General features: G+C 35.9%; 1 protein-coding gene across 2 annotated transcripts in view; it reads right to left on the reverse strand.

Annotated features, from left to right (window-relative positions):
- Positions 1-26,086, reverse strand: part of LOC129754880 (uncharacterized) — a 141,101-nt gene that overhangs the window by 16,813 nt on the left and 98,202 nt on the right. The window contains exons 5-9 of one of the 2 annotated variants that reach the window (XM_055751131.1): positions 14,583-14,935; positions 14,183-14,503; positions 9,986-10,345; positions 9,276-9,830; positions 48-894 (exon numbers count right to left, since the gene is read on the reverse strand). In XM_055751131.1, the coding sequence (XP_055607106.1) occupies positions 48-894; positions 9,276-9,830; positions 9,986-10,345; positions 14,183-14,503; positions 14,583-14,935 (2,436 nt within the window). The remainder of the gene's footprint in view (positions 1-47; positions 895-9,275; positions 9,831-9,985; positions 10,346-14,182; positions 14,504-14,582; positions 14,936-26,086) is intronic. The other variant, XM_055751132.1, reaches the window with a different exon arrangement.

The following is a 26,086-nucleotide window of genomic DNA, read 5'->3' on the forward strand; positions in this document are numbered from 1 at the left end:
AATATTTGATGTTAATTCATAACTAAAGAACTGATCCAGCAACTTACTTTTCAAAGTCAACAACATCAGTTTTGTGGAATCCAGATACTCCCTTCAGCATACCGTCGAAACTCTCAGAAATTGACCTGGACAGGTCGCTGTGCTCAGGTGATCCCGACTGAGGAACCTCGAAGCCATCTGCCAAGTTGGTTAACCTGATGGAGGCAGCATAGGCTAGCCGATCCGGAGCTGGAGTCGATGCCGCGTTGAATAAATATTCAAACAAATGTGGACACGATTTGATACAAATCTTATTGTCCGTAACGACTGGGACCGATTCGTGCTTCTTGATTTTCTTGTTGACTCCGTTGAAAATTCCTCCACCAACCGGGAACATCACATACAGGCACTGATCCTCGGTGAAAGCCAAATCTCCCTCATCACCGGTGTCCCGTTTCCGGCTGAAGTCCAAATACGTTACGCCATTTTGAATCCGTCCGGATGCGTTGTACAAGTCCTGTCGATCGTCCAACTTCGGTGGCGAATAACCATTGATCCAGGTGTCCATCAGGAAAGGTCTTCCATTCTTATCGACCCAGCCGATGACGGCATCCGTCTGGGACATCTTTTGGTCCTTGCTGAATCCGATTCCGGTCCACCATTGGGTGTTGTTCGTTTCGATGTGGAAGTGCATGGCATCGCCCTTGCCGACGACCTGCCAGCTGGCAAAGTACTCACAGTTGAACTTGGACGGTTCACAGGTACGAGGGAACTTCCAGAAACCATGACAGTCGTTGTCCAGCTCGTGACTGATGGGACCCTGTGGTTCCGGTGCTGCGGTAGAATCAGCGCTGCCTTTGGTTGCCGTGGATGTCGGTGCGTTGGCGGCCTTTATCGGTTCCAGCCGTTTTTCCTCTGAAATGGAATAGGAAGAATAGATTAGAATTTAGAATTACGCTTTTTGAAAACTAAAATCTATCGAGCTTAAGGACCTATTTTATCACATTCAAGCAAGATTTTTCATTCAATCCGAGCATCTTCACCTGTGAGTCCATCTTGTAAGTTCGAGGATTAAATGTGCAGGCATAAACCAATCGAAAGATTTTATAATGATCATTTTCAAGAAACAAAATTTGTTACCCACTCACTGGTCGATGCACTATGTGGTTTGAGGCGGCAAAAAATCAAAAATTAACTTCATCGTAACGATATTTGTCCTATATCAGTTTGTAGCTTTATATTTAATTGAGATATCCTCAATTTTTCAGATCATTTATCATAAGCACTCATCGTTTTCCAGACATCAGATTTAGAAAATTTTGAAACATATACTTCAGATCCAACAATATTCAAATAAACTTTTCTCCTATGAGAGAAATGCTACAGTAATTTTCAATACATCGTTAGAAAGCCTATTTTCTAAGCTTTTCAAAATATTTTTCATTTTTATACGGATACCAAAAAAGTAGTAGTTTTATGATTTACTCAAAGGGTTTAAACATTTTTGTCTCTTAGAAAAAAGTTTGGAGTTGCCCGAAACTTGTTTTGTCTTTTAAAAAAGCTAAGGGTCTAATAATTCAAAATAATAATAAAAACTAAAAATAAGTAATTTTTAACAATTTTGGAAGAATAGTATGTTTTATGTGAAACATCATTAAGCAAACATGGTTCATAACGCGCAGGAAGACGATTGTAATTGATTGTGACCGAACGCTACAATAGAATTTTAATATCTTTAGGAATAACTGATATTTTTTAAAAACTACTTTTTCCCCAAAAATTATAAAATCTGAATGTTGCTTTTTTTTTGCTTATACTCTCTAATTTTTCATACACAACTGAAAAATCATGAACAAAAATACAGTGAATTGTTTTGTTTTAATCTCTTAAATATTTTTTGTGAATACAGAACTCAAAAATATTCACGCGATTTCGAGATAATTTTATTAAAACAAGTATTGTTGCAAATCTATACTGTGCATTTTAACGAGTTAATGTTCCAATTTTATTGACCTTTTTGAGCACACGTGCCAATCCCAAGCTGAAAATAGTTTATATTGGTTGTTGAATGTTTAAAATCCATTTCATCTTCAAAAAAGTTCATAAAAAGCAAAAATATACTTTTTGCCGCCTCATTTTATGGAGCTGATGATTTAATAAGTGTAAGACCAATTTTACATTTGAGCGATTTTTTAAATTTTTTTCTATTTTCCAGCCCTGGCTCAAGACTAGGAAAAAAGGTTGTCGAGTTGGAAAACTATTTCTGCTTAACACTCCCTGAATTTTTTCTGTTACAGTCCCTGGAGTGACAATTTGAAATTCCTGACTAAAGCCACAATTTTTCAAAATTAATATTTTTGAAAGCCTAAGAAAAAAATCCGAAAAAATATGCTTCGGAAAAAGACTGTAGAACAGCTACGGAATGCAAAGAAAAATTTATAAATTAGAAAATTCGTTAAAAATTCTGTGTTTCGTATTTTAAAAATCTAAAGATGCGAAAATGTGAAAAATAACGTCAACTTTCCAATACTGGTTACAAAATTTATACGGTGTGACTTCAAAATTTTTTACGGTTCATTGATAATACGGTCTTCACACCTTTTTTTTACATTTTTGGGGTCATGATTTTCATTTTAAAAAAATACATCTTTATAAATATATCAGTAAACACCTCGTCAATCGGCAACCTTTTCTTTTGTTTGGTTCGAACACTTGGAAGATCTGTGACAAATGTCTGGTCGATATGAAATGTCGCCAGTGAATGTCGTCGGCGCTGATTTTGACGAAAACTCCGATTCGGGAATCAGCAACTATATCACTGTCTTAATTTTGTCATTATTTCGTGATATTTTCATCATATTTGTCGTATTTCTGTAACATTTTTTTCATTATTTTAATCAGATTTTTGTCATAATTTTTTAAATTTATGTCATTTTACTGTCGGATTCGTCATCATTTTGTCAGTTTTTAAATATTTGTGTAGATATTTTGTTATATTTTTATCCCATTCTTTATATCTTTGTCAGTTTTTTTGCATTATTTTGACAAACTTTCGTCATACTCTGTTAGAACTTTGTCATATTCTAGCACATTTGTTTGCCATATTTCTTTATAGTTAGTTATATTGTATGTTTGTCAGGTTTTTGTGATTTTATTGTTATATTGTTGTTGTTATTATGTCATATTGGAAATTTTTTGTCAAATATTTCTTCTAATTTTAGTTCTTTCATATTTTTGTCATTTTATTTCAAATTTCGATTCTGATTTAGTCATAGTGCTCATAGCTTTGAAATATTTTTTGTCATATTTTTAGTCATTTTTGTGAAATTTTTATCAATTTTCGTTTTCATATTTTTGCCATACCTATGTTTTGTTTGCCAAATATTTAGCATTTTTTTTTTATCACATTTGTCGAATTTTATTCAAAGTTCTGCCACTTGCCCATTTTTGGTGTATCATATTTTATTTATATTGGCTTTAATATTTTTTTGTGCTTATTCAGATTTTTCAAATTTTTGTCATACAATCATTTTTTATCAACTTTTTGAGCCTTTCTACTCAATAACCATATTGTGGGGGGTTCATGTATTTTTCAATTATTATTATAGCACTTTGAAGTTAAGTGGAAGCTGCCATCTTGGATTCAAAGATGGCGTCGGACAACGAATTTCGACTTCTATCCGTTCAACCCCTTCACTCTATACACATGAGACCGCTGCAAAAAAGGACTTTTTACTACCATATGTTTTTTCGATGTCTTTGGGAATCAACAAAATTATCTTAAATTTTACCCTGATGCTTGGTGACCCAAAAGACTTTTTTTTTTCTTTTTTTTTTAGGGATTTTGTGGAATTAAAATCCCTTAAAAAATGTCTTTTTTGTCACCAAGCATCAGCTTGTGAAATTTAAATCCCTTTAAGAAAAAAATAAAAATGTCTTTTTGATTACCAAGCATCAGGATCAAATTTAAGAAGTATGAAAATTTGTATGAAAATTTGTATGAAAGAAAAAAACTTCGGCTTAAATCATCCAGAAAATTCAAATAAGGTTATGCTAATTCTTAAGCTTCATTTTTTGCTAGCATGAGAAACTGCTAAGTTTTTCATGGAAAAAGATATAAAAATTCTGAAATAAAAATTCTGAATTCAATGAAAAATATTTGGAAATGGCAAGTTTTGCTGGTTAGAGCTTTCACAAATTTCAAAAGATGTTTTTGTAAAGATTAAGAATGTCGACAAATTCATTGGCTATGCGGAACATTTTCTTGCGATTTTATATTTTCATCCTACGGCGAAACAGACTTTAAATGAGCAGTCAATAACGCTAAAATAAAAAATAGAATATTTTTAATATTTTATTGCATAACATCGAATATCTTTTCTGCGATAAAAGTTTAGTTTATGGTTAGTTAACATGAAATGTACTGCAAGAATCAAGGAATACTTAAAATCCGAAGATATATTTTTTTTAACTTCAGTACCTACATCTCTGGCTATTTTTCAATGAAAAATTTTGTTTTTCCATACAAATTTCAATACAAAATTAAAGCTCGTTGCGCTCATTCAGGACTGAATGAATCGCTTCCAAAATTTTTATTGCTATTTGTGGCAGTAAAACAACAGAAGAAAAATAATGGGCAGTGTAAAAATGTATAAATTTTTGAATTTTCATACAAAGCTTGCAGCGCACAGTGGTTCAAAATCGAAAAAAGTGGGAATAAACTAATAAAAAGCTATTTTTTTAAAGATTATAGGTGGAAATTGAAAAAAATTAAAAAATTACAGTTTTTTTCAAAGTTTGCTATTTTTTTCATTAATTGCTAAAACGGGGTTTGAGCTTTATGCTGGAAAATTGAATATTTTCAATTAATTATGATTTTTTTGTTAAAATTGAGTATGGGCTCCTAAATTCCTGTAGGTTAGTTGAATAAATATTAAAACTGATGTTTTATGGTGAATTTGCATATGAATCAAAGCAAACAATGCTTGGTTTTCTCCACGCCCACCACCAAACAATGCTTGGTTTCGGCGATCGGCAGCGCAAGCTTTATTTTTGCTTCCAAAAAATAAATAGAGTAAATCGAAAAAATTTTATCATCTTATATTGGGTTTCCAATAAAGCGAAACTTTATTAGTTCATTATATTGAGGACGTTTTTAATCTCCAAACTGTGAATAAGATTATAATACATCACTTCGGTATAAATATTTATAAATTTTTAAAGATTTATATTCTTTTTTTTAGTTATTTTGGGTTGAGAATAAAAAAATCTATTTTTAATTCTTGTGTTAAAGTTGTCGTTCATGTTTGTTTCACAGAAGGTGTATAAAACGTTCCAAGAATATTGGAGATTCGATTCCAACATAAAAAATTTAGATTTCGTTGACTTGTAAAATGGACTTTTTCGGGCTTTTTGGGGATTTGAACCACTGTGTAGCGGTCTAATACACATATTTTGGGGATAATGCCATCGGTCGTTTATAGCCAGTTTCAATTTGTGTTTTTATTTAAAAATTAAGACCACGTTTTTAGCTAAAAACCGCTCTTTAAAAACTGCGCATTTTTTATGATCATCAGTGAAACGGCGATGATAAATGAACAAAAAAAATTTCAAAAATATACATTTTTGGTGAAATAAATATCATTTGCGATGAAAAATAGCCGAGAGAATGAAATCTGGATGGATTTGCGCAATCGAGACGGTTCTTTACGCGAAAAATCGCTTGCATTGTGGCCGGTCGATGTTTTTTTTTTCGATTTGTGATTTGTTTCAATGAGAAACGGTTTTTCGCGCGAATTGGGAATCCGCTTCGCAGTTCGCCTTGCGCTCACTGTGTCCTCGATCTTAGGTTGGTGGAACGAACCGAGTCACACAAGAACCAGTCGAGTGTTTGGATTCGATAACTTGCAATTTGCAAATATACATCGTCTGTGGAGGAAATAATTCTTCCTGTTCGGCTCAAGTAATTTCTCTGTAGATCTACGGATTTTAAACCCTTCTACGGATCTACGGATCGATGCTTGAAATCTACGGATTTTCAGCTTTATCTACGGATTTTCTACGGATTATCGAAAAATTATAGGGATACTGCGTATAAAAGAAAATTCTACCTGACGACTAAAAAAACACAAGAAAGGTCATAAAGTTTCATGTTGCCAAGATCAGTACATTTTTCGTTTTTCGTCAAACATACAGATTTTAGAAGTTTTCTAATCTGGCAACACTGCTTCCGGCTGGCAAAGGAACCTAACTTCGAAGAATCGTTTTAATTTTTCGGAACGTGCAGTCAGATGCACGCTCATTTTTATTTAACCAATTATGGTTATAGAATAACCATTTTCTGGTCTTTTCTCCAAAACTATGAATATGGTATTTTTAAGGATTTTTTCTTTTCCGAATTTTAACGATTTTGGTAGTTCTCGCGTATTAACCAAAAAACGGTTGAAAAACAGTTTTTCTTCGCCATTTTGAAAATTTGCGTGAGGAGCAAGCCGCACGCGTTTCGAAGGAGTATAATTTTTTTTCGGAAAGACAGAAGAATCAATCTTTTACTGTGATTCAGGTGACCGTGGAGATCATCTAAAAGGTAACTATTTGGTCAAAAATTTCGTTCAATAAAACCACAATCTCTAAATAAAATTAATTAAAGTTGCAGCGCGCCAATTGGATGACTCAGGTACTGTCTGGAATCAGTTCCAGGGAAAAATGGCAACGGCTAGCACGGGAGCACTTACTACTGGAATAAGCGTACTTATAGTGCTACAGAAACTGGCCATCTCGATCATTCCGTCGAATAACATCCGTAACATTTGGATGGAGCTGAGGTGGGTCGCACTGCCCGAAAAGCTCCACCCACAGACCGAGTTGGAATTTCGGTCAACTTAAAGTTTGTGCTGCAGCTGCTTCAATAAGAACCTCCAGGTGCATTTGGCAACAAGAAGCAGAAAAAAGGACCTGGTAATTTTTCTTGTATTCTATTTCAAGTATTTTATTTATATAACTTATGTTTTTTTTCAGTCTTTCGGAATATTTGTGTCAGTAATTTTGGCCACATCCGCCTGTGAAAACCAGACGAAAATGAAGAAAAGCCTAAAAGTCGCGTTGGAGGAGGTCATTATCAGCAGAAGGTCAGCATTAATCGGGATTCGTCCGTTAGCCGCTGCTGGACCGTCGGAACACAAAGTTCTTCATTGCCGATTACCGGAAAGCCGAGCGTGAACAGTTCATCTGGTGCTAACCGAATATTGCCTCGGTTCGGGAGCGGGAGAGCAAGTACGGACTTTTCAAGGCAAAAAATAGGCCAAGAGACGGAAAAAGTTTTTGATTGTAATTTGAATGTTCATATATTTTTATATCATGATTTTTAATCTTGAACATTTTCTTAAACATTAAAAAGAGCCTTACGTACACTTTAACCACACATAAAAAAATAAGTAATTGAAACCTCGAATTTTTTTAAATTTTATTTACAATTTTGAAAATTTCACGAATTTTCAAACTGCTTTCCGAATTACTGTTCAAAATTAACCGTTTTTTCAACTTCTCCGCAATAATTTCTTGTGGTTAAAAAGTAACAATATTTCCACATCTCAAGAGAAGTCAAAAAATGACTTCTATGGAAGATGTCAAAAAATCACTTAACTCGGAAAGGTGTGAAAATGGTTTCCTTTTTTACGATAATTGGTTAAAGAATTTCGAGCGTGTGATTCTTTCAAAGCTGACGTCGTGCGGTTAGCATCGGCGCTGCGTGTAGCATGAAGGGATCTCTTTGCACCTCTGCTCAAAATCAATGTCTGTAAGATGATGTTGGTGAAAATCAACTCACAAAATATTTCCAGTTTCAAGGTAACTGTAAAACAGTTTGAGAAGATGGGATGTTCCCAGTATCTTGGTAGCCAGATAGCGTCTGATGGAGATTACAAAGAAAGGCATCAAAACCCAGATCAGAAAGGCCCGATTTGCGTTGGCAGTCAGACCAGCTCTGTCTCTCTTTGAACGAGAGCAGCAACGAAGACGAGAAATTTGCAGGTACTTGTGAATCGCTGCTTGCAGAATATCATCCGCGAGATTTGCAGAGGAGCATGCCAAGAAAACAAATGGACATGGTTGGCTTTCTCCTCGCAAACCTATTAGTCTTTTTCCGTGAGTCCACCGCACTCGTCATTGTTTACATACGAAGTCGAGAGCTGAGTTGAGGGATACCAGCGCTAGAAAAATAGCACTGCAGGTAGAGAAAGAGCAATTCCATATAACATTACAGCAGTGCTATTTTTTCCTCTCTTTTCTATCGTGCTTAGCGATTACATTAAAATCAAAAAAGCAAACGTCGTCGGGAAGGGTCGAAATAGAAAAAGTTCAGTTGCATTTTTGCAGCTTCCCTTAACAAAAGTTCATTCAAGGATCATTTGTTCACTCTTGGACTCACTATGGTGGTGGCCTTTAACGCTTTTCACTGCAGTGTATAGTAGGCGCTAGAGCAGGTGAAAAAAAAAACGGCATTGTTATTTTTCGGGTCCTTCTAAGGAGAAATGCTATCCATGACCATTGTCAAAAAGCATGGATCTGTGAATGCGATGACTTTTGATGTTAATGTGGATGTGACTGTCTATATCCAACTAAGGAAGGCACCTGTAGATATCTTGAATATTGAAGTGTAAATCGTTCTTATGGAATGTGGTAAACTTGTGGATTATAAGGACAAAAATCCAAAAAAACCCTTGTTAGGAAACTGAAGAAGACGGCTCACGTTGAGGTCTTTGATCTTTGGCGATTTAAGCCAGGCAGTGTGCTCTACTGCTAGGGACATGAACAGCGAAAAAAAAACTAAATAGTTTAGTCTAAGAACCTCGTCAACTTAAATACCTTACTAACCTGTCTTTCAAGTATCATTATGATAATTTACTCGGTATTGATAGAAGGAGTAGTGTGCCTGAAAAAAGTTCACAACAGGGACAATGCAGTATTTAACACAAAAAATAGGTAGGAGGTATTCGAATACAGTTAGTTTTGTGGCAGTTTTGCTGATAGGGTTTACATATTTTTCTTCTTCAATCCGAAGAAGGAACTTAGCAAATAACTATTCTCCGGAAGGGCCTAAGGTCCGCGAGGGTTTATTCAGTGGTTTAATTTTCATATATGTAGATACATAGGTATTCAATAGCTCGAGATGCCAAATATGGTGTTCAAAACTCAAAGAGGCTTACGAGGTATTTGATAACCCGTAAAGAAAATGAGGCATTGGAAAGTCTGAAAGAGCTCGTAAATTATACATAACTCAACAAGGTTGTTGTACTCACCCACAAAGTTGATCTGCGTAACACCGCGCTGCATCTGATGTCCGTGGTACTTCAGCTCATCGGGCATGTAAAAGTCCTGCACGCTGGCCGTCTCCTTCTCCAGTCCGGACGGAGGCTTGTGGATGTAGGCTTTTGGTTCCTGACCCTTGGCCCAGATGACGTGCAACAGATCGTCCACGATGGCATGATCGGTCGGTTCGTTGGCCTGCAACTTCCGCCGGAACACAATCGTAGTAACGCCATCGATCTCGAATCCGCCGGTAGCCGTGAGATCCGATTTGCCACCCCAGAAGGTGTCCAAACGGGGCGTCGAGCGATCTCGGGTGTAGTAATCCCAGACCCGATGGTTTTCCCCTCGGGCCGTACCGATGACGATATCGGTACAGTCCATGGGGTTGAAATCGTGCCGAGGAGTCCATGGGTTGACTTTTTTGTGAGCCGCCGGCTTCGGCTTGGCTGTTGAAGGTTCCGGTTCCGAAGCAGGTTCTGATTTCGGCTCCGGTTCGGCTTTCGGAGAAGATTCCGGTTCCGGCTCACTCGCAGGGCTTTTGGAATCTGAAAATTGTCGTGTGATAAAATGAGCTCATCAATAAAGTTCGAATCGAAAACAACCACTTGAAACAACAATATCATTAAGTCAATAGAATAATAATCGAGATCAAGAAATCAAACAAAACGCTACACGCTGTATGTACACAGGTTGTGCTCACCTGAGGCGGCACGTTTGTTTTTCTTGGCACCCGGTTCGGCTTGCGGCTCCGAAGTGGGTTCTGGTGAAGGTTCAGCCTTGCCCTCAGCTGTTGGCTCAGGTTCGGCAGTGCTTTCTGGTTCCGGCTCAGCCGTCACTTCCGGTTCAGGTTTTGGATGTCCTGGCTCGGGTTCAGGTTCAGCATTGGCTTTTCCGGGTTCTGGTTCTGGCTCGGCCTTTGCCGTAGCTGGTTCCGGTTCCGGTTCAGCCGAAGATTTTGGTTCCGGCTCAGGATGAGCTGGTTCAGAGGTAGGTTCCGAGGCTGGTTCCGAGGCAGGCTCAGAAGCAGGTTCCGAAGCGAGCTCCGATGTGCTTTCCGGTTCTGAGGTGAAGGGTTTTGTACATTTCAATTGTGAAGTTAGTTAACATGCTTCAAATTTACATTCTAAAGCAAATCTAGATTAATTGGGGAAGGTGAATGAAACTTTTGGTGCTTGGGTTGTGATCTTGGAAGATGATTAAAAATTTACACAGAAATCTAAATTGAACAGGAATTTGTACGATACGATTTAACATTGAACCTTAAATATAAGAGCAATAACACATTTCAAATGATAAAATACCCAAAAAAACTGGACAACCTAAATAAAATTTTAAAACCAACCAGCAATTCAAATTCAAAATGGCAAACTGACAAAAAAACAAAAATGACAAAAAATGAAAAAATTAAAAAAAATACAAAAATGACAAAAATGACAAAAATGACAAAAATGACAAAAATGACAAAAATGACAAAAATGACAAAAATGACAAAAATGACAGAAACGACAAAAATTACAAAAATGACAAAAATGACAAAAATGACAAAAATGACAAAAATGACAAAAATGACAAAAATGACAAAAATGACAAAAATGACAAAAATGACAAAAATGACAAAAATGACAAAAATGACAAAAATGACAAAAATGACAAAAATGACAAAAATGACAAAAATGACAAAAATGACAAAAATGACAAAAATGACAAAAATGACAAAAATGACAAAAATGACAAAAATGACAAAAATGACAAAAATGACAAAAATGACAAAAATGACAAAAATGACAAAAATGACAAAAATGACAAAAATGACAAAAATGACAAAAATGACAAAAATGACAAAAATGACAAAAATGACAAAAATGACAAAAATGACAAAAATGACAAAAATGACAAAAATGACAAAAATGACAAAAATGACAAAAATGACAAAAATGACAAAAATGACAAAAATGACAAAAATGACAAAAATGACAAAAATGACAAAAATGACAAAAATGACAAAAATGACAAAAATGACAAAAATGACAAAAATGACAAAAATGACAAAAATGACAAAAATGACAAAAATGACAAAAATGACAAAAATGACAAAAATGACAAAAATGACAAAAATGACAAAAATGACAAAAATGACAAAAATGACAAAAATACAAAAATGACAAAAATGACAAAAATGACAAAAATGACAAAAATGACAAAAATGACAAAAATGACAAAAATGACAAAAATGACAAAAATGACAAAAATGACAAAAATGACAAAAATGACAAAAATGACAAAAATGACAAAAATGACAAAAATGACAAAAATGACAAAAATGACAAAAATGACAAAAATGACAAAAATGACAAAAATGACAAAAATGACAAAAATGACAAAAATGACAAAAATGACAAAAATGACAAAAATGACAAAAATGACAAAAATGACAAAAATGACAAAAATGACAAAAATGACAAAAATGACAAAAATGACAAAAATGACAAAAATGACAAAAATGACAAAAATGACAAAAATGACAAAAATGACAAAAATGACAAAAATGACAAAAATGACAAAAATGACAAAAATGACAAAAATGACAAAAATGACAAAAATGACAAAAATGACAAAAATGACAAAAATGACAAAAATGACAAAAATGACAAAAATGACAAAAATGACAAAAATGACAAAAATGACAAAAATGACAAAAATGACAAAAATGACAAAAATGACAAAAATGACAAAAATGACAAAAATGACAAAAATGACAAAAATGACAAAAATGACAAAAATGACAAAAATGACAAAAATGACAAAAATGACAAAAATGACAAAAATGACAAAAATGACAAAAATGACAAAAATGACAAAAATGACAAAAATGACAAAAATGACAAAAATGACAAAAATGACAAAAATGACAAAAATGACAAAAATGACAAAAATGACAAAAATGACAAAAATGACAAAAATGAGAAAAATAACAAAAATGACAAAAGTGACAAAAATGACAAAAATTGACAAAAATGACAAAAACGAAAAAAAAAAACAAAAGTGACAAAAATTAAAAAAAATGATATTTTAACAATTTATACAATCATGACAATTTTGAAAATTTTGACAATTTTGACAATTTTGACAATTTTGAAAATTTTGAAAATTTTGACAATTTTGAAAATTTTGACAATTTTGACAATTTTGACAATTTTGACAATTTTGACAATTTTGACAATTTTGACAATTTTGACAATTTTGACAATTTTGACAATTTTGACAATTTTGACAATTTTGACAATTTTGACAATTTTGACAATTTTGACAATTTTGACAATTTTGACAATTTTGACAATTTTGACAATTTTGACAATTTTGACAATTTTGACAATTTTGACAATTTTGACAATTTTGACAATTTTGACAATTTTGACAAATTTGACAATTTTGAAAATTTTGAAAATTTTGACAATTTTGACAATTTTGACAATTTTGACAATTTTGACAATTTTGACAATTTTGACAATTTTGACAATTTTGACAATTTTGACAATTTTGACAATTTTGACAATTTTGACAATTTTGACAATTTTGACAATTTTGACAATTTTGACAATTTTGACAATTTTGACAATTTTGACAATTTTGACAATTTTGACAATTTTGACAATTTTGACAATTTTGACAATTTTGACAATTTTGACAATTTTGACAATTTTGACAATTTTGACAATTTTGACAATTTTGACAATTTTGACAATTTTGACAATTTTGACAATTTTGACAATTTTGACAATTTTGACAATTTTGACAATTTTGACAATTTTGACAATTTTGACAATTTTGACAATTTTGACAATTTTGACAATTTTGACAATTTTGACAATTTTGACAATTTTGACAATGTTGACAATTTTGACAATTTTGACAATTTTGACAATTTTGACAATTTTGACAATTTTGACAATTTTGACAATTTTGACAATTTTGACAATTTTGACAATTTTGACAATTTTGACAATTTTGACAATTTTGACAATTTTGACAATTTTGACAATTTTGACAATTTTGACAATTTTGAAAATTTTGAAAATTTTGAAAATTTTGACAATTTTGACAATTTTGACAATTTTGACAATTTTGACAATTTTGACAATTTTGACAATTTTGACAATTTTGACAATTTTGACAATTTTGACAATTTTGACAATTTTGACAATTTTGACAATTTTGACAATTTTGACAATTTTGACAATTTTGACAATTTTGACAATTTTGACAATTTTGACAATTTTGACAATTTTGACAATTTTGACAATTTTGACAATTTTGACAATTTTGACAATTTTGACAATTTTGACAATTTTGACAATTTTGACAATTTTCACAATTTTGAAAATTTTGACAATTTGGACAATTTTGACAATTTTGACAATTTTGACAATTTTGACAATTTTGACAATTTTGACAATTTTGACAATTTTGACAATTTTGACAATTTTGACAATTTTGACAATTTTGACAATTTTGACAATTTTGACAATTTTGACAATTTTGACAATTTTGACAATTTTGACAATTTTGACAATTTTGACAATTTTGACAATTTTGACAATTTTGACAATTTTGACAATTTTGACAATTTTGACAATTTGAGATTTTGACAATTTTGTGGTTTCAAAACTCGTGGTCTCAAACTGATGGTTGTAAGATAATCATTAGTCACTTATTGTTTACAAACAAATAATCTAAGGTTTTCGCGAGATAAGATTTTTCTATTTGTGTTTACGAAGGTTGATTGCAACTATCAAGAAAATATCAATCTCAAGTGAGTGCTTTGTGATGGTGAAATGTGTAAAAAATATTGAAATCTTTGGGGTACAAATCCAAACAAATAAATCAAACTTAGACCTACCTGGTTCACTTCCTGGTTCCGGTTCCGCTCCGGGTTCCGGTTCTGCGCCAGGTTCTGGTTCTGGCTCTGCACCCGGCTCCGGTTCTGCGGATCCAGCTTCGCCTCCTGTCGAACCTCCTCCGATCAATGGGAAGTTTTTACATTCGGCCGTCATTCGTCGAGGCCTCCAACCCAGTCCAACCCAGGACGTTCCGTTTGCCCGCAGAACCATTTCGATTTCGGCCTGCTCCTTAAGCACTCTCCAGTACACGTTCAAATCAGGCGAGAGGTTCTTCGTTTTGTACAGCGAGTAGTCGATATCAGTTGATTTGATCGGTGATTCTACGGGAGTTAAACAAAAATAAATCAATTACAGCGCACTCTAATGATAAGAAGCGGGTGTTTAAACGAGGATAAGTACTTTTATTGCAACCGGGTCCGAACCATCCAAGGCGGCAGTAACATTGCTTCCTGGGTAGTGAAGTGCCTCCCACATCGACGCAGGTGCCCTGAATGCCGCAGTCCTGATTGGTGACGCACTCGTCCCAAAATTCGCACCGATTGCCGTAGTACTTCTTCTCGCACTTGCACCGAGCGATGAATTTCCCATGACCGGAACACGTTTCCCGGTACTCCTTCCGCTGGACAATGTCCACATCAGCACAGGACCAGAACAGATAGTTGCTTCCCCATTCGTCAGCCTGCCGCGTTAACCGTATCGTACAGTCTGGGCAGGTGAAATCGCGCGGTAACGATACCTGGAACTGTTGGGCCCTGGGGAAGAAACATATTTGTATAAATTAGAATTCAAAAATTGTACAAATAAAAAAAAGATCGAATATCTACAGCATGGTCCAAAAATAGGAGTATATTTCTTAATAAAAACGTTGTAAGAGGCTGAAATTGTTTTTCTGCTTACACCATGCCATATTGCAGTTGGAAACGAGCACACACATAAAGGATCTCAGTGAAACTTCTTGTTTCTTTGAAGAGATATATCTTTCAAGGATATGATGGCTAGCATCTTACTTATGCTAACACCACCAACCCACAGAAATACTACTTTACATATATGCCGTGACCGAGACTCGATCTCATGACCTCTGGCTAAGAAGACTTAAACGCTATCCTCTAGGTCCCGGTCGAGGGCCATTCATTTAGTTAACTCTAAGGGGTTGTTCAGCGATGCTCAATTCGAAATCTATAATCTTTCGCTCTCGCCGAACATTTCTCTAAAAATATTGTTTTCTAAACTAAGGCGCAAAACCATACATTGAATTCGAAGAGCGTGAGATGACATAAGGACGACCAGTGAGACAAAAATCGCTTAAACAATTCATGACAAAATTAAAAGTAGGTAGGTATCTTTCTTGTTGCCACACGCTCGAAACGATAATGCTAAATTTTGTTGTTCATGGATTTTTTCTTAACATTCGTTTGTTGCTGTTGAAATATAGATGTTAGGATAAGCGGTTCCGCAAATACCAAATAAAAGTTCTCGAAGCGACACTTGCGCCATATTGCAAATAAGCTTTTGGTCTCCTCATGAAGGGAATCTATACGAGAAGCATTTCGGGGTCACTGGGTCGTGACCATGGCCAATCTAGCCGGTTTTGGAACGAAATATCTCAAATTTATCGGTTCGAGACTTGTGGCATATGAGAACAATACTCATGGCCTCAAGATAAAGAGAACTCATAGGAGAAGTGATTCAGGGACACTGGATCGTGGTCATAACCAATCTGGCCAGATTCGGAACGAAAAATGTCAATGTTATCGAATTGAAATTTGCGGCATATGAAAAGAAAGCTCTTGCCCTCAACATGAAGAAAATCCATAGGAAAAGCATTTTGGGGACACTGGGTCGTGGCCATGGCCAATCTGGCCGGCTCTGGAACGAAATATGTCAAAGTTACCGTATTGAGACATGCGGTATATGAGAAGAGAGCTCTTGACATCAAGATGAAGTGAATTCATAGGAGAAGCATAACTTTGACATATTTCGTTCTGGATCCGGTCAGATTGGCCATGGCCACAAACCCAGTGTTCACGAAATGCTTCTCCTTTGGATTCCCTTTATCTTGAGGCCAAGAGCTTTCTTCTCGTATACCGGAAGTCTCTATCTGATAATATTGACATATTTCGTTCAGGAACCGTCCAGATAGGCTATGGAAATGATCCAGTGTCCCGAATTGCTTTTCCTATGAAGAGCTCTCTTCTCATTTGATACAAGTCCCAATCCTATAACTTTGCCGAATCGATACTCCCATGGATTCCCTTCATGAGAAGGCCAAGAGCTTTCTTCTCATATGCCGCAAGTCTCGATGCAATAACTTTGACATATTTTGTTCCGGAACCGGCCAGAATGGCCATATCCACGACTCAGTGTCCCTGATCTGTTTATAACACCGGTTCTCTTAAAGTCTGTATCACATAGAATCTGGTCGCATCTTTTCATTTACTGCAGTGCCCCTGGTGGTCACATCGCGAATCTACTGACAGTGTTTTGATCCGGATGGTTTGTTTACTTAGTGGTGAAAATTTCATCAAGATTGACGCAGTCAGTCAAAATTTATCGACGATGGAACGCGAAAGGCGAGAGAAAATTCTGCACACTCACGTAGAGAAACCGACGTGGTCAGGGACAAAGATCGCGAAATTCCTGAAATATCCAAAATCGACTGTAAATTCGGTGCTGCAACGTTAGGTACTGGGAGACCCTTACGGTGGATCGAGCAAAACAAACCAGGCGTAAAAGTGGAACATATGACCGGAAGCTGCGAGCAAAGGTAATTCGATCAGTTCACAATAATCCTGGAATCTCCTTGCGTGATTTGGCGAAAAAGTTCAAGACGAACCACAGTACAGCTCGACGAATTGGTTTGCGAGAAGGCTTGCGATCGTATCATGCAAGCAAACACCCCAACAGGACGCTGAAACAAAACCTGGTTGCCAAAACCAGGGCAAGGAAGTTGTACGAGAAAGGGTTGACCATGTACAACGGATGCATTTTGATGGACGACGAAACTTACGTCAAAATGGATTTTGGACAAATACCCGATAAAAAATTTTACCTTGCGAAGCGTAAAGGGAATGTTGCAGGTAGATTCAAGTTTGTTTTCGCAGATAAATTTGCTCGTAAGTTGATGATCTGGCAAGGGATCTGTAGTTGTGGGAAGAAGACTAAGATTTTCATCACTGGGGACACAAAGAATGGAAATGTTTACAAAGAAGGTCTCCAGAAAAGGGTTTTGCCATGCATTCGGTCCAACAAAGGTCTGGAGGAGTTCGGCCGGACTTGGCATGCTGCCACTACAGCCGGGATGTCGTTAAGTAGCATAAGGAGAACAAGATCGATTTTGTTGAAAAAAGTATCAATCCACCAAACTGTCCGGATTTTCGTCCCATCGAGAAATATTGGGCAATAGTTAAGGGCAAACTGAAGAAATGTGGCAGAACCATGAAAAAACCCGCTCAAATGGAAATAAGGTGGAACGAGATGGCGAATGAGGTTATCAGCAGAAAATTATGGGTGGTATCACAAAAAAAAGTTCAAAAACTCATCCGAAAAGCTGACGAATGATTCGTATGTATTTTTTCCTTAGTTAGTTAGTTTTTTGCATAAATCTTAGGAAGCATTTGAAATTTTCGTTTGATTTTGCAAAAGAGGTGGGAAAATCTGGTCTAAATCCGAACAATCTGGTAAACTTAGTTTAATTTTGTTTTTGGGATTCAATATTTGGGACTCAATTTGGTTTTGGAGTCGAGATTGTTATTCTATTGTTACTCTTTAAACATTTTAGTTGTTCATCAAAATTTTAATAGAAACATCAAATTTTATGTTTAGCTAAACCCATTTCACTTAGCATATTTAGACCTTCATAGAAAGGGTTTGACACTCAATACCTCGGAATGCAGGTGTTCTACCAACTGAGCTATGCCTCAGCATTCGCTTTATAAAATTTTATATTCATGTTAATGTCCCACTTTTTTATAAAAATCTCTGGCATGCCAATTTTAATGAGCTAAAAAGTTAAAAAATTTCATTAGTTGGATCAAAATCGAAGGTTGCTTGTATGGATTTAGGAAAGAATATGAATAATATGTTACCAGATGGCTAAAATTAGCTTATTTTGTTTTATTCCTCAACCGATCTTGCAAATGGAATTTATTGTTAGAAAAACCCCCACAACAGCACGAAATCTACTGGAGGTGGTGTTTTGATTGCCATTAAGTCATGCCTATCAGCCGTGCCCATCGATGATGTGGCATGGATTGACTTGGAAATGGTCTGGATTCGTATCGACCTAGGCAAACGAAAGCTTTACATTGGTGCTGTGTACCTCCCCCCGATCGTGCTAAAAATGCGACTTTTGCTGAATCCTTTTCTCGTAGCCTTTCCAAAGTTAGCTCAATCACTTATCCTGAAGACGACATCATTATCATCGGGGATTTCAATCTGCCTGGTTTAAAGTGGTGCTCCTCCCAAAGCAGCTTCTTGTTCACGTTGCCCTCCAACATCATCCTCGACGCTTTAAGTACGGCCACTCTCCGGCAAATCAACAACATCGTTAACGAAAATGGCCGGACGCTCGATCTCTGTTTCGTTAATGACGGGTTTCTTTCACCAACAATCGAAGAAGCTCCTGAGCCTCTGGTCAAGTCCGTCCCTCACCACCCCGCTTTGCTGCTTACGCTCGATGTTTCCGGAATTGTCGCCGTTACCGAAAAACCGGCATCCTTCTTCCACGACTTTAAAAGTGCCAATTTTTCTGCGATTTTTCAAACTCTGGACACCATTAACTGGGAATCTGAACTGGACCCTTCTGATCGAAACGCTGCTGCTGTTAAGTTCACTCACATTGTAAACTACATTATCGATCGCCATGTGCCGAAACGCTCTGCAGTCTCAAATCTACGAGCACTTTGGGTCACGAAAGAGTTGCGGCAAATGAAAACGCTGAAGAATATAGCCCTCCGTTATTACACCAGGCACAAGACTCTTCAGGCCAAAAATCAGTATCGCAAACTTAACTCAGCCTATAAAATACTAAGCACGCGTTGCTATCAGAGCTACCTAATCCGGATTCAGCGTGGTTTTAGAACAAAACCTAAATCATTCTGGCAGTAGGGGGAAGTGTTCCTAAATGCGCATGTTGGGTAATATGCGCATACAGCCGATTGGCGATATGGCGGGAGATTCAACGTATCTAATCATTGCAGTTTGAGGGTAATACGCTATTGAAACATGGCATGAAGAAATTTGATTGTTATATAGAGCCAAAAAAAATTAAAAATTCAAACAAGATTTTTGTCAAGTTTTGATATAATATATTGAACTTTAGTTATCGTGCGTACAGATTCTGTGAACAAAAATTTTAATGGTTTTTCTTTCTTATTCATCTGGAAATCGGAAATTCAACAAATTGAAGCGTTTGGCAAAGTTGTAAATGATAAGATATTGGAATAAGAGACAGGTTCTGAATGCCCATATCAAGGCAGGTTAAATGCCTATATCAAGAACAAATGATTAGTCTTATAAACTTTTTACTTTTTATCATTGAAACATTAAATCTACGCTCAAATCACGATCTTACATTGAAAAATGAAGAACTTCATACTGATTCGATAAAAATACGATATGAACAAAATATTACCATGAAATATGGCCATATGGCATACTTAACTATGTTTCATGCAAAAGAACTAGTGATGTTGAAAATTTCACCAAAATTTCAGCCTTGACGTATGCTTAACATCCGTTTCTACCATTTTCAATTGAATAATATCAAAATATTGCAAGTGTTAATGTAATATAGCTAAAAACATAAATATGCGCATTTAGCCCACCAGTTTCGGAAATCGGCTATTTTGACTTCTTTTATTATAAAATTATTTTCACAAAAACTGTAAGAGATTTTAACAGAAAAATTGCTCTAACGTATATGAAACAGATGTCCGCTCATGTGTATATAGTTTTCAGACTCCTATCTATTGAAATATGTGAGAAAATGAGTGCTTTCCTTAATATGCGCATATAGCCCGCCTCTCCCCTACATCAAGGATCAACGGAAGGAATCCGGCTTACAATCACACATGTTCCTGGATGATACGTCGGTGACTTCGGACCGTGAAATCTGTAATCTCTTTGCACAGAAATTCCGTAGTATTTTCAACTCTGGCTCAATATCCTCGGAGCAGTTGAATAGTGCAACAAGCAACGTCCCTCATTTGAGCACTTCATTTGATAATTTTACAGTCGACGAAGATACCATCTTGAAGGCTTCCGTGAAGCTGAAACACAGCTATTCTGCAGGACCGGACGGTATACCAGCCACTTTTTTGAAGCGCTGCATATCACATATGCTAACACCTATAAAACGAATGCTTCGCTCAACACGTCTACGTTCCCCTCTATATGGAAAGAAGCCTACATGTTTCCGGTCTACAAGAAAGGCGAAAGGAGGAATGTCAACAACTATCGCGGTATTTCTGCCTTATGCGCTATTGCCAAGTTATTTGAGCTGGTTGTTTTAGACCCTATCTTCTCGTACTGCAAACCATATTTTTCTAATGATCAATATGGCTTTATGCCTAAGCGCTCTACGACCACAAACCTGCTGGCGTTTACGTCTAAGGTGCAGGACAGTTTTGCTTCAGGATTCCAAATAGACGTCATCTACACCGGCCTGTCAGCCGCTTTCGACAAAGTGAACCATGAAATTGCTATCGCCAAACTCGATCGCATTGGTTTTTGTGGGTCTCTACTGGAATGGTTTCGCAGCTACCTGGTAGGTCGGAAACTTACTGTCCGAACGGCAGAATCCTTCTCCAACCAGTTTTTCGCCACCTCTGGAGTGCCTCAAGGGAGCCATTTAGGACCAATACTGTTCTTGATTTATTTCAACGACGTGCTGTTGCTCCTCGATGGACCGAAATTAGCTTACGCAGACGACCTGAAGTTGTTTCATCCCATCTCCGGCCCTGACGATGCCAAGTTCCTGCAGGACCAGTTCAACCTCTTCGCCTCCTGGTACGATGTCAATTGTCTGCCTTTGAATCGAAGTAAATGCGCAGCAATTTCTTTTTCCCGTAAGCGGCTTCCATCAAATGCAGTGTATTTTCTCGGCGGCGAGGCTATTGCTCGAGTTGAGCACGTGAAAGATCTTGGTGTCATTCTTGACAGACGGATGGATTTCAAGATTCACACCAATTACATCGTCGATAAAGCTTCTAGAAGCCTAGGTCTATTGTTCCGCATGGCGAAAGACTTCAAAGATATTTACTGTTTGAAGAGTCTTTATTGCAGTTTGGTTCGTTCGATCCTCGAATACGCCTCTGCTATCTGGTGCCCTTATTACCAAAACGGCTCTGAGCGTATTGAGGCTATCCAACGGCGCTTTATGAGATTCGCCCTTCGACACCTGAGCTGGCAAGACCCGTTCCGACTTCCCAGCTACGAGAGCCGCTGTCGTTTAATCGACATCGACACGCTGCAAGCCCACAGGACCGCCGCACGAGCATCTGTCGTGGCTGATTTGCTTATATCCAGACAGAACTGATTGTCCCGCACTGTTGGAAGGTCTTCAACTCAACATTAGGGTGTCCCAAAATTGCATAACTTTTGGGATTCTGGGGGCTCACCCTCAAAATGGTAGATTAGGATGTGCAGAACAATTTTTTGTATGGGGCCGACTGAAAAAAAAATATGTTTAGAGGTTCCGCAAGCGCGATCTTTGAAAAAAGTCCACTTTCAAAAGATTTAATTTTAAATAAATTCTGGGTCCAAAAATTTTCATGAAACTTATATATTTTATATTTTTTTAATTTTGTTCGAGTTAAATACTACACGTAAAAAATGAAAAATGAACCAAATTTGTATCAAAATGTAAAACAAGCAAGCTATTTCCAAGAAAAAAAATTTTTTTGGTCCAAAAATTTTGAATTAAACTGGCCAAAATGTGTACCAAGCGTAAAATATTTTTGATACCAATGCCATCAAAAGATGCGGATTTTTGTGCACTTAAACTTTGCTAAACAAAATATGTTGTTTCTATCATCGTGTGAAGAGCTATTTACGGTTTAGTGCTTAATAAAAATCACAATTTAGGATATTTTTTATTTAATTTATCAAATTTGTCTTAATAAATACCTACTTTAAAATCAAAATACTTGCTAAAAAAGACTTGGATGGTTTAAGGAGGTCATCAGAAGGCCATATGCCAAATTTGAGTGGAATCGGACAACAGGAAAAGGTTGCACTGAATCTCAAGTGTGAAAGGGATTCTGAGACATAGTGTTCTAAAGAAGCATAAAAAACTGGTTTTTCATCATACATTTTTGTCTCTTGGTTGATTATGTAGATTTTATTAAAATTTCAATTAAGACTAACATTTCACCTGAAGACTGCAACTCGATTGGACTTAAAACAAAAAAGTTATGGCTGTTCAAAGATTGTATTTTGGTTACAAATTGTCCTGTAAAACGCAATGAGTAAAATGTACTCATTGTGTGTTAAACGACAATTTGCCACAAAAATACAATCTTGAAACAGTCATAACTTTTTTGTTTTAAGTCCAATCGAGTTGCAGTCTTCAGATGAAATGTTAGTCTTAACTGAAATTTTAATAAAATTTACATAAACAAGCAATCGATTGGTAAAGACAAAAATGTATGATGAAAAACCAGTTTTTTATGCTTCTTTAGAACACTATGTCTCAGAATCCCTTTCACACTTGAGATTCAGTGCAACCCCTTCCTGTTGTCCGATTCCGTTCAAATTTGGCATATGGCCTTCTGATGACTTCCTTAAACCATCCAAGTCTTTTTTAGCAAGTATTTTGATTTTAAAGTGGGTATTTATTAAGACAAATTTGATAAATTAAATAAAAAATATCCTAAATTTTGATTTTTATTAAGCATTAAACCGTAAATAGCTCTTCACACGATGATAGAAACAACATATTTTGTTTAGCAAAGTTTAAGTGCACAAAAATCCGCATCTTTTGATGGCATTGGTATCAAAAATATTTTACGCTTGGTACACATTTTGGCCAGTTTAATTCAAAATTTTTGGACCAAAAAAATTTTTTTCTTGGAAATAGCTTGCTTGTTTTACATTTTGATACAAATTTGGTTCATTTTTCATTTTTTACGTGTAGTATTTAACTCGAACAAAATTAAAAAAATATAAAATATATAAGTTTCATGAAAATTTTTGGACCCAGAATTTATTTAAAATTAAATCTTTTGAAAGTGGACTTTTTTCAAAGATCGCGCTTGCGGAACCTCTAAACATATTTTTTTTTCAGTCGGCCCCATACAAAAAATTGTTCTGCACATCCTAATCTACCATTTTGAGGGTGAGCCCCCAGAATCCCAGAAGTTATGCAATTTTGGGACACCCTACTCAACATACGACCACGTGGTTTGAGAAATCGCGATTTCCAGCTCTACGTCCCTCTTCGTTTGAATAATTATGGGGCTAACACGGCACTTATTGGTGTAATCAAGACATTCAACCGCTACTCCGAACATTTTGATATTGACGTTTCGAGGGATGCATTCCGAAGAAAAATCCTTAAAGCTTTAAGTTTTGTGTAGACCATTGTATTTGTAGTGTCTTTAATTTTTATTTTTAATTTTATCATTAGGATCAATATGTGATCTGTTGATGTGCAATAAATAAAAAAAATATTGTTATGTTACTCAAATATGATTCTCAGACAATATTCCACTACAAGCATTCAAATTATACAAAGTTGAAGAAAAAATAACAAAAATAATGCTTCAGAAAAAGGCTGTAGATCAGCTTTTAAATGATCTGCAATAAGCCTACATTTTACTATATTTTAAGCGTAGGGGAGATAACATAATGGCCACCTTAAGAAGGACACTTTTAAGGAACATGTAACCACCTGGATTTTTAAACTGAAAATCCAATACCTCTGTTCCGAATACACAAGGGTCCAATTGGCTTTGAATCGATTGCTTCGAAACCAAACACACTTTTCCAAGAAAAAACCTTTGTTCTCAAACCGATATGGCGTTTCTCAGCATTTTCACCTGCCAACAAAAATTTGTCATTGTCGTTTACAGGGAGTGGTACCCTAGATAAATCTGAACATAAGTGACTTCATTTGATTTAAATTTTCTATTTCATGAAATCCTTAATCACACCTTAATTGAATTCATTGATGTTCAATTTTAAATTTACTCATAAAAATCAGTTTTGAGCGAAAACATTCAGAAATATGTCATTGAAAAATGACAAAAATGATAAAATGACCAAGATTTTTGCAAATGAGACAAAACGACTCAGAGATGGGTCTTGACTCAAACATTCAGTCAGCGATACTTTTTTTGTAGAGAAATGAATCCAACCGTGTTTTCGCATATTTTTCAATATTAATTTCCATCTTGTCTAGTCCCTGAAATTTCAACTAACACACTTGGATTCATTTTTCTACAAAAATAAACACATTCAGAAATTTTCAGAGATAAATTTAAATTTGTTACTTGATTAAGTAAATAATCTGAATAAACCTGGGTAAAATCCGGAAAGTTTCAATCAATATCTGGGCATCCCGATCGGATTTGATTTTTCTCTTATTCTTTATTCCATTTATGGGCAAGCCATGATGTATCGAGAAAAGATAACCAAAATACAAAGCTATCTACAGTGAAATATACAAGGATACACCCAAGATGTTTTACTGAAACCTTAAGTTTTTGATGATTTTGAAGTTTATCCAAAATTTCTTTTGGATATTTTATAAATTATCTATCATCACTAGAAAAATTTTGCAAGTCTGTTATTGTATAAGCTTTGAAAAATGAATATTCGGCCTATTCGGCCGAATACTTAGCTCAACTATTCGGTGAGCAGAATATTCGGCTTAACGGTTTTTTGGCGGTAAGCGGCGTCGAATATCAAATCAACGAAGCATGCCTGGTGGAATGCCGACCTCAGACGATTACGTAATCAGCTACGAAAGGCCCGAAAACTTTTTAATCGGTATCGTTCTGAAAATTGTAGATGTCACCTTAGACTCCTGGAACGTGAATTTGAAAATCTGAACAACGTGCTTTACCGCCAACACATTCTGCGTCTCCAGCAAAACCTCAAAAATGATCCCTCATCATTTTGGAAGCTTTTCAACAAGAAGAAGCGTAACGCCACCATCCCTGCAGATGTGAACTTTAATGGTGTCACTGCTAATAGTCCAACCGAGTCGGCTAATATGTTTGCAGACTTTTTCCGAAGTGTGTATTGCTCTGCTGATGTATGCCAAGACAACAGCTACCTAGACTCTTTGCCTTCCTATGACATTCATTTGCCCTTACCGCGCTTCTCTGAACAAGATGTTTACGAAAAGTTGTCCGCTGTTGATCCAACTAAAGGTTCAGGTCCTGACTGCATACCGCCATCGATTTTAAAATGTTGTGCTGCATCCCTAGCTGGTCCGATTTGCAGTGTTCTAAATCGGTCACTTAATGAACGATCGTTCCTTAGCGCGTGGAAAATCGCTGCTATTTCTCCAATATACAAATCGGGAAATGCGCACAAAGTCGAAAATTACCGTCCCATCTCAATTCTGAATTCAATTTCCAAAATATACGAAGCTTTGATGCAAGAAAGACTGTACGCCGCCGTTAAACCGTTCATATCCGAATCACAGCATGGCTTTGTGAAGAAGAGGTCGACTGTTAGCAACTTAATGTGCTACGTAAGCTCAATCAGTAATAGCATGGAAAAAGGTTGTCAAGTGGACTCGATTTATATCGATTTTGCTAAAGCTTTCGATCGAGTCCCGCACAATTTACTTATCAGAAAGTTGGACCGACTTGGTTTTCCAACTTGGTCACTCGAGTGGATCAAGTCGTATCTCACAAATCGCTGCGCTTTCACGAAAATAAATGGGT

This window comes from Uranotaenia lowii, chromosome 3 (assembly GCF_029784155.1).
Source record: "Uranotaenia lowii strain MFRU-FL chromosome 3, ASM2978415v1, whole genome shotgun sequence".
Classification (NCBI taxonomy): domain Eukaryota; kingdom Metazoa; phylum Arthropoda; class Insecta; order Diptera; family Culicidae; genus Uranotaenia; species Uranotaenia lowii.